The 17,712-nt window shown below is 37.7% G+C and overlaps 2 protein-coding genes across 5 annotated transcripts in view; both read right to left on the minus strand.

Moving 5' to 3' along the window:
* The window catches only part of LOC306853973 (BCAS3 microtubule associated cell migration factor), a 252,960-nt gene extending 245,387 nt beyond the window's left edge, over positions 1–7,573 (minus strand). For all 3 annotated transcript variants that reach the window (XM_079391712.1, XM_079391713.1, XM_079391714.1), the window contains exons 1-5: positions 7,494–7,573; positions 6,733–6,821; positions 6,472–6,526; positions 6,283–6,358; positions 2,316–2,422 (exon numbers count right to left, since the gene is read on the minus strand). In XM_079391712.1, coding sequence (XP_079247838.1) covers positions 2,316–2,422; positions 6,283–6,358; positions 6,472–6,526; positions 6,733–6,803 — 309 coding nt within the window. In that variant the 5' untranslated portion in view covers positions 6,804–6,821; positions 7,494–7,573. The remainder of the gene's footprint in view (positions 1–2,315; positions 2,423–6,282; positions 6,359–6,471; positions 6,527–6,732; positions 6,822–7,493) is intronic.
* Positions 7,574–8,026: 453 nt separating this feature from the next.
* LOC306854541 (protein phosphatase 1D-like) lies at positions 8,027–15,199 on the minus strand. Of its 2 annotated transcripts, XM_079392666.1 has the most exons (7): positions 14,602–15,199; positions 13,109–13,337; positions 12,857–12,892; positions 10,646–10,770; positions 9,996–10,177; positions 9,685–9,915; positions 8,027–8,947 (listed from the first exon to the last, which is right to left on the minus strand). In XM_079392666.1, the coding sequence occupies exons 1-7, from the start codon at positions 15,080–15,082 to the stop codon at positions 8,582–8,584; spliced, it is 1,650 nt and encodes a 549-aa protein (XP_079248792.1). In that variant the 5' UTR covers positions 15,083–15,199; the 3' UTR covers positions 8,027–8,581. The 2 variants fall into 2 exon arrangements, with proteins under 2 accessions (XP_079248792.1, XP_079248793.1); XM_079392667.1 differs by lacking the exon at positions 12,857–12,892 and having other exon boundaries at positions 14,602–15,195.
* Between the last annotated feature and the right edge of the window lie 2,513 nt (positions 15,200–17,712).

Below are 17,712 nucleotides of genomic sequence, written 5' to 3' on the forward strand. Positions count from 1 at the left end.
ATATTATCCTATTTCCTTAAACATGTCATTTCTGCAGCACTATCATCACCACAGGTTTCTCAAACACCTGTCTCTACACGGAAGAAAAAAAGTGAAATGCATTGGGCTGCTTTAATGATAACAGCAAAGCAGACACCTTCAGTATACTGCATGTCATCCCTACACTCCAACACCACTTCAATTAGCCCAGTCTAATCTAACTGCTATCTCCTGCCAGCCAGCAACACCTCATCAAGGATTCTGCTCCACTAAGATGCTAATGCACAGGAATACAGAAATGTACTACAACTAGTGCCACTCCTGCTCCTCCCTTCAACGCCATTACAGAAGTGTCGGCTCAGCAACTGTCACTTTGCAGGTAACTTATAGCTAGACACTGTGACGCTTTCAACACTTTCACAAAAAGTGTGAGATGTTGTGTCTGTAATGATGCTTCCAAATTCATGTCATAAGGAAGTGCAAAGCTTTCCTAAACTGATAACTGTCAGGACTTTCATAATTTTTAAAATAAAGGCTTATTCAGGAGGACAAATCACATAACAGAGATCTTTATCTCTATTCCCACATGACTGAGACAGCCAAGTCTGAGAAACCTTTTAAATTGAAATTGACATTTTCACTACTTTACTGGGGAAGCCATATCATGTTTAGTTACCATTATTTTTTACATTTGACATGATTCAGAGCTTAACATGCATCTTCTCTTAATTTCACCCAACTTCAATACTAAAATCTGTTTTCCAGGACACAGCCTTGCCTTTGTCTATGGCGACACCAAGTGGTACAAAAGAGTCATAGCATTACACAGCACCTGAGCAATATCAAACACAATCTTAAGGTCGTTTCAGAGTCATAATTGACTGAAAACTGATTATTGAATATTGAATACTGATATTTTAAATACAAAACTGGAATAAAAAATTCCCATATTCATTTTCAAAACAAAGGACAATAAATGCAGTATACACCAGATAGTATGTAGTAGGCAGTACAACAGTATTGATTTCACAGCTGAGCTTCGCCGTCTACACCTTATTGTCACCAAAATTAATGATTTCCATTTGCTTTGTCAATGACATCGAGAAAGAGTGGAAAAACATGCTGGCTGCATCCAAAAATGCTAAGTACTGTACTTTGCTAACTTTAAAAAATATGTTCTATATAGTATGAATGTGTGTTATATGAATGCATTCCAGAATGTTTGTCATGTGACCTACAGCATTGGTAGCATCACTTCACCGCCAATCCCAACTCCTCTTCAGTAGCCTCATGGGATAGAACAGTGTCCACTGGCTGTGCATGTCAGAATCTCACCAGTAGTAGTAGTAGTAGTTTTTTCCAAATAATTTTGCCTACTCTTATGAATACTGTGAATTCGGACATACTTAGGGCTGTCGCGATTCGTCGATTTTTAAAAATCGTCAACTTCATTTTGCTTGCATCGACTAAACGGCCAAATACCAGAAGTGGCGCATTTCATGGACGAGAATCCATAAAACACATTATTAGAATATTTTCCAAGGCTGCATGATATATTAAACCCATTTAAAAATAATAATTAAGCATAATTGTGAATTCACAAACGCTATGATTTACTTAATTATATGCGAGGCAGTTCTAACACAGTATATGTGCTTTATTTACATGCATGTAGGTTAAGTGCGTGCGTGGAACGCAATGCCGTTTCATCAGATTTGTAAGGTAAATAATTTATAAACCTATGCAAATACAGGAGAATACATCGCGGTTTCAAAATAAAAGCTCAAACCCTCACTCTGAGTTTACACGTTTTAATGTCCACATATTCATTTAATTACAGTGGCTATAGCATTTTATACCTAAATAAATTCTGGTAAATAAGATTTCTGGTAAATACACCTTTAAAAAGTGTTTTTTGATTATAATTTTATTATTATTAGATAAACACGTGGATATGTTATCTTTCTTACACTATAATACTGAACTTTGGTTTCAGTGATTTGGACTATGAGATGGACACTTGCTTCTTGCACTCTATGTTGCACTTTACTTTTGCTTTAAAAAAAAAAGGACTTCATAGAAATTTGGATTTCATTTGGTTTAATAAAATATTCTTAAGTAAAATTGTTGATTTTTTTTTGTGGGGAATTAATCGTTTAGATTAATCGATAAATTAGTCGCTAGATTAATCGAAATAAAAATAGTCATTAGTGGCAGCCCTAGACATACTATTCTTTTCACATTCTATTTTTAGCCTACTACATTGTCAGCAAGTGTGCATATTTGGAAGCAGCCTGTGTAGTGCAGGCAAGAGAGGCCATTTAAAATGTACTCACTGATATGCTCCAAACCTGCATTCCATCAGTGTATCCAATCATCAAGCAGAGAGGCGGGTCAGTGCCGCTGCCGTGCATCTCTTGGAACTCTGGTAAGCGAGACACATCTGGACACAGGGCAAGAAACACAAGTTGTAAGAAATGACACAGAAGTACAACAAATAATTCAGCAAGCAAGTAATTCACAAAGGCTTGACGTGAGTTGTAAACAGCTCAATAAACAAACAATGGAACACAAATAATGATTCAAACGTTGGCAAAATATAGCACCTTTCTGATCGCCACTGTTTTTATTCTTCTGACAAAAAGAAAGTGTAAAAACAAAAAAGATCACGGCTGTAAATACAAGTGCCAATACAACTGGAAAATTAGGAAAGTTATGTCTAATCTTCTGACAGTCATCTCATTCCCTCATGACATGTTTGCTAAAAAGAGAAGTATGGTCAGCATTTAGATGCTCCAACATTGGTGCAACCAAAAAACTTTGCTAACCCAATATGACAAGATAAATATGAACTACTAGCACCCAAACCACATTTAGGATTTGTGTAACATCTCAATGCTTGTAGAAATTAATTATTTTTTGTATTAAATTGCTCATATGGGACAGTAAATATATTTACATCACAAAATACTTCAAATAAATGCTGTTCTTTATAACTTTTTAATCTTCAAAGAATCCTGGGGGAAAAAATAGTTTTTTTTACATGATTTCTGAAGGATCAAGTGATACTGTAGACTGGAGTAATGGCTGCTGAGAATTCAGCGTTGCCATCACAGGAATAAATTGCATTTTAAAATATATTCAAATAAAATGTCAATTTAAATAATAATATTTCACAACAATCATCATAGATTTATATAAACGTGTTCAAGCACCAGCAGAAAACAGTGTAAAGAAATACTCTTTGAGAGAAGCAGTCTTTATCAGCGGAAGTTAAAAGTAGCTCGTAAGTGTATTTACTTGTAAACGCTTGTTTTGTTTACTGTGTGGAGACGTGCTGATATCACGTTTGGTCTCGTTCTGTCTCGCGTATCTTGTCAGTGTCTGCTTGCTTGGCCATTTGTTGTGGAAAAATAAGGAAAGTGTGTCCGGCTAAATTCAATTAGTATTTTGTTAGATGGGTATAAAAGAGCTTAGTTTATCGCGGCAGTTGTTGTGTGAAGGCCTCCTCATGTGATGACCGAACAGTGTAAAGACCATCGACTCTACCGTGTGACTCCACCGGCAAAAGATATAAGTATCACTTTTGATTTCTCCTCTTTTCTACTACTTGTTTCACTTCTGTTTCAGTTTTTATATCCATTTCTTACTATGTGTCAGTAAGTTGTTGTTTTTAGCATGTGTGTTTGGTAGTGTTATTTCTTAGGATTACTGATAAACTATACTGTCGTGATTTGTATTTGTTAACTATTTGAATTTTAGTTAATGTCTGAATTTATTATGTCTGTATAGGTCTTTTATTAAGTTTTAGTTTTATTTAATTTGAGTTATTTTAATACTTAAACAAAATGGAAATTAAATGATACACATTATATACAGTGGGCACAGAAAGTATTCAGACCCCCTTCAGTTTTTCACTCTTTGTTATATTGCAGCCATTTGCTAAAATCATTTAAGTTTTTTTTTTTTTTCCTCATTAATGTACACACAGCACCCCATATTGACAGAAAAACACAGAATTGTTGACATTTTTGCAGATTTTTAAAAAAGAAAAACTGAAATATCACATGGTCCTAAGTATTCAGACCCTTTGCTGTGACACTCATATATTTAACTCAGGTGCAGTCCATTTCTTCTGATCATCCTTGAGATGGTTCTACACCTTCATTTGAGTCCAGCTGTGTTTGATTATACTAACTGGACTTGATTAGGAAAGCCACACACCTGTCTATATAAGACCTCAAAGCTCACAGTGCATGTCAGAGCAAATGAGAATAATGAGGTCAAAGGACAAGGCACAGCTCTGACAAAGGTTACAAAAAAAATTTCTGCTGCACTTAAGGTTCCTAAGAGCACAGTGGCCTCCATAATCCTTAAATGGAAGACGTTTGGGACGACCAGAACCCTTCTTGGAGCTGGCCGTCCGGCCAAACTGAGCTATCGGGGGAGAAGAGCCTTGGTGAGAGAGGTAAAGAAGAACCCAAAGATCACTGTGGCTGAGCTCCAGAGATGCAGTCGGGAGATGGGAGAAAGTTGTAGAAAGTCAACCATCACTGCAGCCCTCCACCAGTCGGGGCTTTATGGCAGAGTGGCCCGACGGAAGCTTCTCCTCCGTGCAAGACTCATTAAAGCCTGCATGGAGTTTGCTAAAAAACACCTGAAGGACCACAAGATGGTGAGAAATAAGATTCTCTGGTCTGATGAAACCAAGATGGAACTTTTTGGCCTTAATTCTAAGCGGTATGTGTGGAGAAAACCAGGCACTGCTCATCACCTGTCCGATAAAGTCCCAACAGTGAAGCATGGTGGTGGCAGCATCATGCTGTGGGGATGTTTTTCAGCTGCAGGGACAGGACGACTGGTTGCAATCGAGGGAAAGATGAATGCGGCCAAGCACAGGGATATCCTGGACGAAAACCTTCTCCAGAGTGCTCAGGACCTCAGACTGGGCCGAAGGTTTACCTTCCAACAAGACAATGACCCTAAGCACACAGCTAAAATGAAGGAGTGGCTTCACAACAACTCCGTGACTGTTCTTGAATGACCCAGCCAGAGCCCTGACTTAAACCCAATTGAGCATCTCTGGAGAGACCTAAAAATGGCTGTCCACCAACGTTTACCATCCAACCTGACAGAACTGGAGAGGATCTGCAAGGAGGAATGGCAGAGGATCCCCAAATCCAGGTGTGAAAAACTTGTTGCATCTTTCCCAAAAAGACTCATGGCTGTATTAGATCAAAAGGGTGCTTCTACTAAATACTGAGGACCATGTGATATTTCAGTTTCTTTTTTAATAAATCTGCAAAAATGTCAATTCTGTGTTTTTCTGTCAATATGGGGTGCTGTGTGTACATTAATGAGGAAAAAAAAAAACTTAAATGATTTTAGCAAATGGCTGCAATATAACAGAGTGAAATTTAAGGGGGTCTGAATACTTTCTGTACCCACTGTGTGTGTGTCTCTATGTATTTGTGTGTGTGCTGTGGTTCATATGTTGGGTTTTTTTGGTATTTGGCTTAGTGTTATGTTAGAATCATTTATTATACTCCTCTTTTTGTTCTTTATTTTGATTTTTTTTGTTTTTTTTTTTGTATGCATTTGTCACTTATTTAATTTCTTTCTTTTTTAAAATGTGTATAGGTAGTATTTATAAAGTTTTGGATCTGTTTTTAGTTGTTTTAATACTACAATTGACTGCTTCTGTTGTCCTCATGTGTAAGTTGCTTTGGATAAAAGCGTCTGCTAAATGACTAAATAATAATGAGCCAGTTCTTTTTAGTGAACCAAAAACATGCAGCATGACCAATGTGACCCTGGACCACAAAACCAGTCTTAAGTCTCTGGGGTATATTTGTAGTAATGGGCAAAAATACATTGTATGGGTCAAAATTATCAATTCTTCTTTTATGCCAAAAATCATTAGGACATTAAGTAAAGATGTTCCATGAAGATAATTTGTAAATTTCCTACTGTAAATACATATTAAAAAAAATTTAGTTTATGTAATTTGCATTGCTAAGAACTTAGTTTGGACGATTATAAAGGCGATCTGCTTTGCTTTTCTTTTTTTTTTTGCGCACCCTCAGATTCCAGATTTTCAAATAGTTGTATTTCAGCCAAATATTGTCCTATGCTAACACACCATTCATCAATGGAAAGCTTACATATTGATGTATAAATCTCAATTTCGAAAAATTGACCTTTATGACTGGTTTTGTGGTCTAGGGTCACATAGTCTGACTAACAAACAGATTCATATGAGCTGGTTCTTTTAGCGACTCAAAACATACAGCACTAACTTACCATTGATGTCTGTTTTTTCAAAACGGACCCAAACTATCTTCTCTTTTTCATCATTTGGAGGTGTCCCAGTATATGCCTGAAAATTCAAGATTAATACAGGCTAGCTATTTTCTAACTAAATTGTTCTTGCGCTCAAAAAAATTGAATCTCTAGTTTTGTACATAAAATTCCAAGCAAAAAATGTTTTACCTGAGGGACTACATCCTGCAAGAACGTAACTACGCTCTCCATGTATGACTGCTCTCTGCAAAATAGGAAAAACAATTCTCATGAAAATAATATAGCACACAAGAAGAGACCTGACTATTTAAACCTAAACGTTTGAGCAGCAATGCAATATTTTATCACCTTTTTGTTTATGAGAACCAACATCTTAACATCTACAATACTGATCACTGAATTGGCTTTACAACTGTAATTTCATTCACAAATGAGCCATTATTGTCTTACGTTGCAGCCTGTGCTCGAACCACAACCCCACCAGCACAGCGGCTCGGTCTGCGCGGGGAGTCCGACGCCATGGCCAACCACTCAGGATCCTGTTGGAGCAGAGCATCAATGGTTTTCACATGATCATTACAATAAGCATCAATGCAGAGATGCCTCATTGATCATTCTGACCTCATTATTAATCTAAATTCAACAGAAGTAATAGGCTACAAAATTATATCTGCACCACTACAGCTCATGCACCTTGGAGATGGATGTAAACAAATCAGGCACAGATGTGCCTGGCTCAGTTAAATCTGCTCAACAGACCCATTCCTATTAAGTATTGATCCTGTAAACGATCTATAATACAGACTTGCTACGACAAGAGAGATAAACAAAATAAAACATTAAATCAACTCCAGCAAGACTTACTAGTAACCAAATTATAAGATACCTTTATTACCATCATAACAATGTGAGTAGCTCTTGATTTAGTTACATTTTACCATAAATTTAACAATGTAAGACAATGTCCAAAGGGATATCAAGAGTGTGTCAGAGAAAACACAGCTGTGAGTTTAGCCAGTTCAACATTTCATCATATCAACTATCTCCACAGTCTGTTAGCTTAGCCAATACCGCTATCGGTCAATACAACGCTTCAAAGACAATAAACTGAGCAATGACAATAACTTTTCTCACTTCCTGAAAGAAATGTATATGTAATGTATGTAAGAAATCTGCAGTTGAATGTTTAACGATGCGACATTTGTACTAACCAGAGGTTTTGTGTTTTGAATTCGGATCAACAGAGGTCCTCACAAAACGCCACTGTGAACATGCAGCGGAAACAACAGATGCTTTGGCCAATCAGAGATGAGCTTCGGAGACGGATAGCCAATAGTGTAAGGACAAAGGTGGGCACTTGGATCTTTCTGACCAATAGTGGATGGCAGGGACTGTTTGGGTTTTTATTTGTTCGCTGAACGAATCTGACGCGTTGTTAAAATTACCATTAACATCGTCATGAAGTGTTATATAAAGCAATATTTGTTTGGTTCACACTCATATGAGCATCTCCGCGTCTGAAAATTTGCATCACGTCACGCTGATGTGTTTATTTACATCGAAGTATCGCGTGATGATCACCAACCGAGCTACTTCGCACAGCCTCGGCTTCTTTCGGAAAAACGAAGTTTTAGAAAGGAAAACTATGAAGGAATGTATTATGGTTCTTATATTCAAAGGATGTCTTGAAATTATTTAAACTAGTTATAGTAAAATAACAAATTGAAATCATATTACTTTTTTTAATTTGTCCTTTAACAACTTCCAATATTTTTATTGAAGAACATACAGTTTTCATTGTACATTTTTTATTGACCTGTTTAGCATAGCAGCACCTTCAGTTTAGAATGACAATTTCTCCCATCATAGAAAAAAAAATGTTAATGAAATCCTTGGAAACATTAAAATATCCATAATGCTTAAAATCCAAAATGCATAATTCATAAAGTTCATGCTTGCATACAACGTTAACATTAAACCTTATGACACAGGGTTAAGATACCAGTGAACACTAGAAATGATGAACCATTCTCCTTGTTCAGTAAAAACATGTACAAAAAAAACTATAACACTGATCCCAAAAAGATGAAATATAGCAGGTGACATGTAAGCTGCAGGGAAATATCTTCTCAGAAGATAGAATTTCTTCAGTGTCGTGAATGGAAGAGTGATTTTTTTTTTTTTCTTTTGACTGTTACTTGCTTCAGGATTTGGTTTCTCAGTAGCTTATATCAACTAATATAAGAGTTTGACTGTCCAGAATGAATGTACAGATTGCAATGTTATATGACCATGAATTTCAGCAAACACATACAGTAGTCTTCCCATGCTGCTGAAGCAACGCTTGGGCATTTTCAGACTGTTTCTGACCATTGCCGCCACCACCGCTCCTCACCGAGGACTGTGTGCTCGGTTTCTTTGAGGATGTACATAAGGACTCGTTAAAAGAGGACTGGGACAAACTACGACGGGGTTTCTTCAGCACAGGTGAGGAGGATCCCTCTAGCACCCGCTTGCCTGTAGGAACTCCAATGAGTTCCAATGAGTCATTACAAGGCAGGTCTTCAGCATTTGTAAGGCTATCGGGAGATGATTCAAATATCGAGCTTGTCTCACAGCTGCCGTTTTGCTGCTCTGGGATGATCTGTACTTGAATGTCAGGAACCTAAAAAAGAAGGAACTATATATGAAGCTTGAGTGTGGTGTTATTTTTAATCAAAATCCATAATATAATACAAAAGAAAAACAACCACCTTCTAAAATGAAGCAGGCCTTACTTCATTAAATGGATATTTATGTTGTAATTTTATAAGAAAAATTGCTAAAAATTCTCTCACCCTTAGGCCACCCAAAATGAAGATGAGATTGTTTGTTCATCGGAAGAGATCTGAAGAAATTTAGCATTACATATCCTGTTCACCAATGGATCCTATACAGTGAATGGGTGCCGTCAGAATGAAAACGGTTTTAAACAAATATGTCGTTGGATTTTGATGTGAGAGGACAATAGAGGATAGACTTTTTCCACTGGAGGAAGTATTATGGATTATGGACTTGTATTTTTGCCAGAACCAACAGTTTAAAGTTAAAAAACGTCTTATTGATGGATTAGTTTTTTATAAACACACTGCTTTTCACTTCTGAAGATGTCAATGATGGACAGAGTCTGTTGTGGATTATTGTGGTGTTTTATCAGCTGTTTGGATTCTCATTCTGATGGCACCCATTCACTGCATTGGATCCATTGATGAGCAAGTGATGTAATGCTATATTTCTCCAAATACATCCCGATGATGAATCAAACTTCTACATCTTGGATAGCCTGGTGTGAGTAAATTTTCTTCAAATTTTAATTTTTGGGTCTATGATGCCTTAAAAAAGAAAATCTGAAACATTCCTAACCTGAGTGGGCAAAGAGTTGGTGTAAGATTTAGGAACAGAGCCACACTTTGGTCCTTGTAGATTATACACAGTCTCGTAAGGTGGCAAGCACTCAGAGGATGTCCCGAATGGCTCCAAACAGATAACAATGGCACTGGTATTATCAGCACGGAGCATGCGTTGACGCCATCTCAGTAAGGCATGGTTTACGAGCAGAACAGCATTTGAAACATTTTCCTTTTGGTTCTTTGCCTGTTGGAATAAACATTTAGATAAGCAAACGTTTCTAAAAAGACAAGTAAGACCTTTCCTAAAGCATTTAAATTATACACCTTGGCATTGTCATTTTCCTGACAAATAGACACAGCCTCCTGTGGTGATACCATGTTCCATAATCCATCACTGCCTAAGATGACGTAACGGTGCTGCTTCAAATCCAGCTTGATAACAGCGGTATCAGGCTCTGGTGACACTACAAACTCTCTGCTGTAGAAGTCGTAACTCCACAGATCACCTGAAGACACATTCATGTGCATTAAATTATAATATTTTACCTACCAGGGAAATCTCAGTGAATTGCAGTGAATGATTCTCTCTTTTTATTCTGTTGCTTGTTTAACATTTAGGACACATGCAGCAGCAGCAGCATGTTGACATAATTTAACATTTATTTGTCCATTCAAACGTGATAAAATGACAAGTCCGTCAACTGTCCTGAGTGTCTTTCACACAAGCCCCAGGCCACTGTTGAGGCCTAACAACTCAGTTTAACACCTAAACAGACTATGCTGCAATTCAACATTGTGTTTGTCATTGCTAAAGAACAGAGAATATCATGGTGGCGTGTTGCAATTTGCAAAACAACAGACAATCTCTCTTGACTTGTTGGATGTGTTGAAACTCACTCAACACTCTAATCACTGTTTTTCCAATAATAACAGCAACAATGACCCCATGTAATGAAATAGCATAACCCTCTTACCAAGAGCTCGGGCCACAGCCAAAAATGGGATCTGATCGATGACGGTGCTCCTTCTTACTGGTCCATTGTGTGTGAGTCTGGGTCTCTTCCACACCACCCTATTGACTCCAGACTTTTTAATGACACTAGAGGAAAGATGTGACAGTGATCAGTGCTGGATCTCTTCATGGTTAGTTTAATGCACAAAAAACTTTGTATTTGTACCTCTACCTAAAACGAAGCCTGAAAACTACGATGACGGTATGGGATTTTTTCTTACTGCGGTGAAGAAGCAACAAATATCGCGGTTTGGCGATTAATAGCATGACCCCGCCCCCCGCCGCCACAGAAATCTCTAATGACTTTTGATCAAGAAAGCATGCAGCTTGTAAATGAACATGGAAATGAATAATAATAAAAGTACTCTTCTTTATTATTAAAACAGCAAATTATATTAACAATAATAACAAAATATATTTATTTCCTACTTTGCATGCTGTTTTAAGGAATTATATGTATAGTTTTATGTGTCGATTAAGTGATTCAAGAAATACAATTATAATTAGGGGTGCTCCGATCAGGATTGTTGAGGCCGATCACAGAAAGCAGTATCTGGTGATCCGATCACCGATACCGATCTTTTTAAAGCCATCTTTTTTATCATGTAGCATTATTTATAGTGATACTCCAATCAGTATTTTTAGACATTTATTCAGGGCCTGAATTTAATTTTTGAAAATGGGGGGAATTCCCCTCTTAGGTGACTCTTGTGAGAGAGGATTTTTTTAATTTGAGGGGTGGAGGGGGGGCATTTTTTTGACATTTTTCAAAATATGCATTTATCTCACCTAAATGTTTGATCATCCAGTGCATTTTTTGTTTTTACAATTGTGCAATTGTTGCAGAAAAGCTTACACACAGCTCAAGCCTGATTTCACACATGGAGTCCACTACTGATCCATTTGTTTACCACAAACACAACATTCATCCATTATTTTGATTTTAAATCCAAAACACTGTAACTGAAAATGCTTTTTCATTGTGATTCTTTTTGCTTTTACAGTAATACAATCATTATAGACCTGTGTAAATGCAATAAATATAAGAACATTATTCAATGCTTTTTACTTTTGAATTTAGGCTGTCTAGATTTATAAATTAAGTTGCTCAAGCAAGTGGCAAAACATTTAAACTACTTTTCTTATGTTATCACAAACATTCTAAATTAAATTATGACTGGCAGAAACAGTCAGCTCTACTGAATTTTCTTTTGCATTTAAATCTTTATTACAAGCATTCCTGCGGTTTATAAAGAACTTTGCCTTCCATACCTCCATGAGTGCCATCTATTATTGCCTTGTTTATCTAAGTGCTCTTTTCCTTTAAACCTAGCCAAAAAGCCATGTGTTGACTCTGAAACACAGTAGACTTTAATAATATATATTTATAGTGTAATTACTACATTACGTGCCATACGCACTGCAAACGGAGTAATGTGAATCTGGCATTATATGTGCGCTGCGAGTGTGTGCGGTCTGCACGAGCGCTGAATGGTTAATCACTGGCAATCACTTTCGATATCTTTTGAGTTTAATGGGAATCATGGAACAGTCTTTGCGTTTGTAACCCATTCTTTGTACAATAAGTTATAAAAGAATAACAACCTGAGCAAGCTGCAGAAACAACAAGCCGAGTTCAACATGCCCCATTGCTTAGTTCTGCCGAGTTGTGCTAAACTTCGATTCCTATTTCTTTAGACATTGCTTTTCAATAAACGCACTCATCCAAACGAAACTTGTTGAAAAGCATCGTTTGTAACAGCAAATTAGGATGTCATTAATATTATTTAACTATTAATTAGGCTGCATTTCTAATAACGACTTTTTAAAAGTGCAACATAAGAGGCTTTTTTTCTAATTTGGGTTTTTCAAAGTGCAACATAAAAAGGGAACATCAGGCCAGCCTGTCTGTACAAGTGTTCGGCTGTTGTACAACTGGGCCACTTACGTGAAACCGCTATAAATTCACTCTTTGTTCACCTGCTGTCCGGTTATCTTCACGGCCCTACTCACTAGAGTTTAAACCTTGCCCAAAGCCAAACATTTCAAGGGGCAAGACAATGATACAGGCCACTGGATGCTGGTCTGTATCATGTTGACATGCTTTTTATGTTCTTTTAGGCTAAACGACAAAGAAAGCTTGTGTTTAGATTATGATAATGAGGACAAATACCAGAGCATGTTTGGCTTTGTTGTTCCACTTTTGAAGCTGTGGGTGCATAAACAAAAACCAGTCAGACCACTGTGGACACATAGGACTGAAAGAAATGGGTAAAGTTTTGTGTTTTCCTGATCAGTGTTGACATAAAATAAAAGAATCAGGATGGTTACTTGTGAAGGTTAACCAAAAAAGCAGATAACATGAAAGTCTACAATCAAATTGCAAAATAATCTCATCCAGCTGTGTTTTATTAGAACAACTCACCTGCCACCAAGCCCCTCTATTCTCTCCCTTTCCTTTGGGAGGTCAGGTTTGTGGTCCTGTGTAATTTCTACAGCTCGAATGAACTCGTCAGAGGGGTGATCCTGCACCCCCAACACCACCGCCGAGTCCCCAACATGGGCAACATACATACGGTCACGTCGTATTACAACAATACTTGCAGTTGTACCCGACGTGCTGGGAAGTCCTGTAACCGTCTTTGGCCACTCCGCTAAAAGAAGGCAGATTATATAGTTTTCAAAACAGGTCAGGGATGAATGAATCTTTCTGGTTTAAATGGATGTTTCACACAATTTAAATTCTGTTACATGTGGAAGAAAAAAGCAAATTGGGGGAAGTCGTGGCCTAATGGTTAGAGAGTTGGACTCGTAAACCAAAGGTTGCGGGTTCGAGTCTCGGGCCGGCAGGGATTGTAGGTGGGAGGAGTGAATGTCCAGCGCTCTCTCCACCCTCAATACCACAACTGAGGTGCCCTTGAGCAAGGCACCGAACCCCCAACTGCTCCCCGGGCGCCGCAGCATAAATGGCTGCCCACTGCTCCGGGTGTGTGTTCACGGTGTGTGTGTTCACTGCTGTGTGTTTGCACGTTGGATGGGTTAAATGCAGAGCACGAATTCCGAGTATGGGTCACCATACTTGGCAGTATATGTCACTTCACTTAATTCAAATATTTGGAAAATATTTTGCAATGAAAGTGCATGGAACCCAAGGACACTAGTCATTCTGCTTGAACTTTCCTCCTAGGTCTTAAATGAAGGTGAATAAATGAAAAACATTTTAATTTTTGAGTGAACCATGGTTTTAATGCAGAATCTATGACATATTGATGAGTTTTACAATTAGTCAAAATAATTAATGTCATACATTTACTCTGTACTCAGCTAGTCCTAACTTGATCTCCAATGCTATATTATAAATACTATGTATTTGTCGTTTGTTTTGGTTTGCTCGTTCTGTCTAGATGCACTTTATCTTTATGCTTATAGGTATAATAAGTTAACATTATTTTGTGTTGTTATTATATGTAGGTACTCAGTCAAGTCATACGTTGTCAACACACGGGTCTCCATAAGGGGGCTAGAAAACAGCTTATTTTAGAAGAATGATAAAATTACTATTCCCCTCATGTGAGTGTACATAGTTAATTTCTTTTAAATAAAAACTTTTTAACTAGCAAAAAAAAATTACTATGTACGCCTTTAAGCAAACCAACTCAGTTTGCAGAGGTCTACAGTGTTGCTTCTGTAAGCAAATCACTACTCTGATCTGATGAGCGGTCACTTTAGTTGTTTGGTGTGGCCAGCAGAGGTTGTGCAACGTCTTTTGGCGGGCGGGATGCATCTGATGTTGCAACCTTCATTCAAAAAGATCTCAACCCTGACTCTTTCCATTGCACGTCCATAAAAATGGCAGAGACTTCACAGCAGAGTTAAACTAGAACATGTGCATATGTAACGTTTAATTTCATAACTTACGTAATTTCTTCCACATGGAATGGTGACAAGAGATGAATCCCTTTCGCAGAGCAGCGCACACCTCGTCGTCGTCCTCAGACCAAAAGCCTCTTTGTTTTTTTATGTGGTCCCACAAATGGCTGCGAGCAAAGCGCGCGGCGTCCGGACCCCCGTGTCCATCGAACACGGCGAATATAGCCACAGCCCGCGGCCGACGGGCGTTTTTGGACGGGTGAGAGGAGGGTATCGACGCCTGCTGAAGAGTAGAGCTAGGTTCATCGTCTTGAACATAGGTAACAGTGATAGATCCGGGGATGGAGTCTTGGATCGAAGCGTCGGGGTTTTGGTCTTTTGCTGGTGCCGCGATCTCGCTACGTTCGGCGGCGTCCAGTTCATCCTCACTCGGCTCATCCTCCTGCTTCATCGTCACTAAGTCCTCCATGTATTTCCTACCGCCTTGGTCATAATAAATGCTTGCTCGACATGAAAATATCCCATCCATGTTTTGATTGGACAGAAAGGCCGTTAGAAGAACAGGATGAGCAGCGTTTAATGTCTAGGCAGGACTGAGAGGCCGGGTGCGCGCTTTCTTTGTTTACCTTCGATGTCGCGAGCATGCGCAGAAGCACCATGACAACTCAGGGGTCAGTGGAGGGCCTAGGTTATTTGATCCTTGATTTGATTGAGAAGAGCCTTCTTCTTCTTTAGATGTTTTATGGCGGTTGGCAAACCAGCTTAAATGGTGCAATTACCTTGAGAAGAGTCCTTGAGATAGCCATAACATGATAAAATAAAAAAAAAACTTAAAAAAAACTCATAATAATAAATTATCTATCTATCTTAAAGTTAGTAACTTTAAGACTCGTAACCTAAAGTTTGCTATAGGGATGCACGATATTTATCGGACCGATAAATTATCGACCGATATGAGAGAAAATTAAGTCATTTTTATTGCTCCGATAAATAAATGAAATCCGATAACTAGATCCGATAAAGTATGCTTGCTGGTAAATCAATCAATCAGTCTGATTTATCTGAGATTCATCTTCTTTCCGAGTGCAAGTGATTGCAGCTTTAAACTGCAGTGACTCTCAGCATGTGTTGTACTCATTACGCCATCATTTGCGAACATGTCTTTGCCAGTCTGGAAGTTTTTCTCGGTGGCAGAGGAGGACAATGCAATGCCATTACTATTTCCAACGCGTGTTCAGCAAGGATTCCGAAAAGAGGAAAAAAGGCATCAAGTAGGGTTGTGACAGTGAGGAAATTTTCCCACTGGTTAATCGACACGTGTCAACACCTTACCGGTATCACCTCGGTGGATGGGGGGTGGACGTCGTTTGAGTCTTCTCTCTTTTCCTCGCTTTCCTTCGGTTTTAAATAGCTTGTAAGCTCTATGCGCGTTTTATTTTCACTTTTAAATTAGTGGCAATTCGGCATCAAGCAGTTGTTTTGTTTTTAGTTCCCTTGAGTTTTCTCACTTTCCTTTGCTTAAATAGCTTGTAAAAGCACCGTGCGTATTTTATTTTCACTTTTAAATTAACGGCAATTCAGCATCAATTACAACAAAATACAACATAGAACATATAGCTAATTTTTATTAACAAAACGAATACAAATGCACCATGCTATATGCCTAATATAAAATAACAGATAACTTACAAATTTTAAATATGCATGGTAGGCCTATACAAAACTGAAAATCAGTAAAGACTGAGGAACAATAGAACGTTTATTAGTGAGATGGAAAGTTTTGAGGCACGGACTGCATACACCTTGATGTAAAATAATGGGAAAATATCACAGTTTAAATAAAATAAAAATCAGCAAATACTGTGGAACCAAACAGGCTAAATGAGAAACTAATGTTAAAAAAAAATAAAAAATAGACCTTCCAATATCATGGCTTTTCAAAATCCAAAAATATTTTTAAAACGGGCGCTTTTACATTTCGTTTTGAAACTATACTGCTATCGTCTTGTCTTTTTCACCTCGACTCTCTCCTCAGGTGATAAATTAAATCTGATCTGTGATGCGCGACTGTCGTTCGTTCACAAAAATGAACCGAAATACATGCCTTACAGACATGATAAATATAGCTAAAGAAAGCTTTAAATTGCTACTTAACGAAATAAATAAAAACGAAAACAAAACTATTTAATACAATCGTTATCCGTGAAGATGCACTTCTCTCTAAAGGCGCGTCTAAGGAGGAGATGACGAATCCTTATATTTCCCGCGGACACATTCATGGTAATTACTTTTGCAGGGGCTTTTTCTTTATTGCGTGTATTTGAAGCAGAACTCTTCATCTATGCTGACTAAACACCGTCGAGCCGCTCTTGACAGTCGCGGCACGGACTAATGTTCTTTACACCAGCGCAGCAATTTTTTTCATCAATAATTGATGGATGTCTAAAATATAAACATAAGGAGAAGCCTAAAACAGGCCCGAGGCCCGGCCCGCGTCTGAACTATGACATTAAAATTGGCCCGAAGCCTGGCCCTATAGGGACATAAAAAAGTAGGAGCCCGAATTTAAATTAAATTTAAAATAATAATAATAATAATTGGGGGCTAAAAGTGTGTTGTAATGCAAGCGTTACTGAACATGTACCGAGTAAAATATTACTGAAAATTGATTAGTAATGCCTTACACTACTGCATTACAGGCTTAGCAAAAAGTTATACGTTACTGTAATGCATTAATTTTGTAAGGCCTTACTCCCAACACTGCTTAAAGACTATATAACTTTCTCATCCTCGTGCACTAAATACATTGAATAGATGCATTTCTTTATGCATTAAATATTTTAATATAAATTTGTTGTTAATGAGTTGTTAATTGCAGATAAACCATAGTTCTGTCATAATTCTGTTAAACCATTTCTGTTACAAAGTATTGTGGTGCCTTACACAAAAAATAAAAAACATTTGAAGAGTCGGGACTGATGTATAGTTAGGCCAGAGCTACTAAAATATCAGTTTAATCAGTGAATCTTAGATTTTGTATTCTCCTGGGTGCACAAACTGCAGATTATATGAAAATTATAATATAAAAATATGAATTTATCGGTATCGGCCACGAGGAGGGCTTAATTATCGGTATCGGTTAAAATTTTTCATATCGTG

This window comes from Barbus barbus, assembly GCF_936440315.1.
Source record: "Barbus barbus genome assembly, chromosome: 34".
Lineage (NCBI taxonomy): Eukaryota > Metazoa > Chordata > Actinopteri > Cypriniformes > Cyprinidae > Barbus > Barbus barbus.

Coding starts and splice junctions, on each gene's coding strand:
- LOC306854541 (XM_079392666.1), bottom strand. CDS start 15,082: ATGGATGGGATATTTTCATGTCGAGCAAGCATTTATTATGACCAAGGC. Junction 10,771..12,856: donor ACAAAGCCAAACATGCTCTG/GTATTTGTCCTC, acceptor TCTTTCCTCTAG/TGTCATTAAAAAGTCTGGAG. Junction 8,948..9,684: donor CCAACTCTTTGCCCACTCAG/GTTAGGAATGTT, acceptor CTTCTTTTTTAG/GTTCCTGACATTCAAGTACA.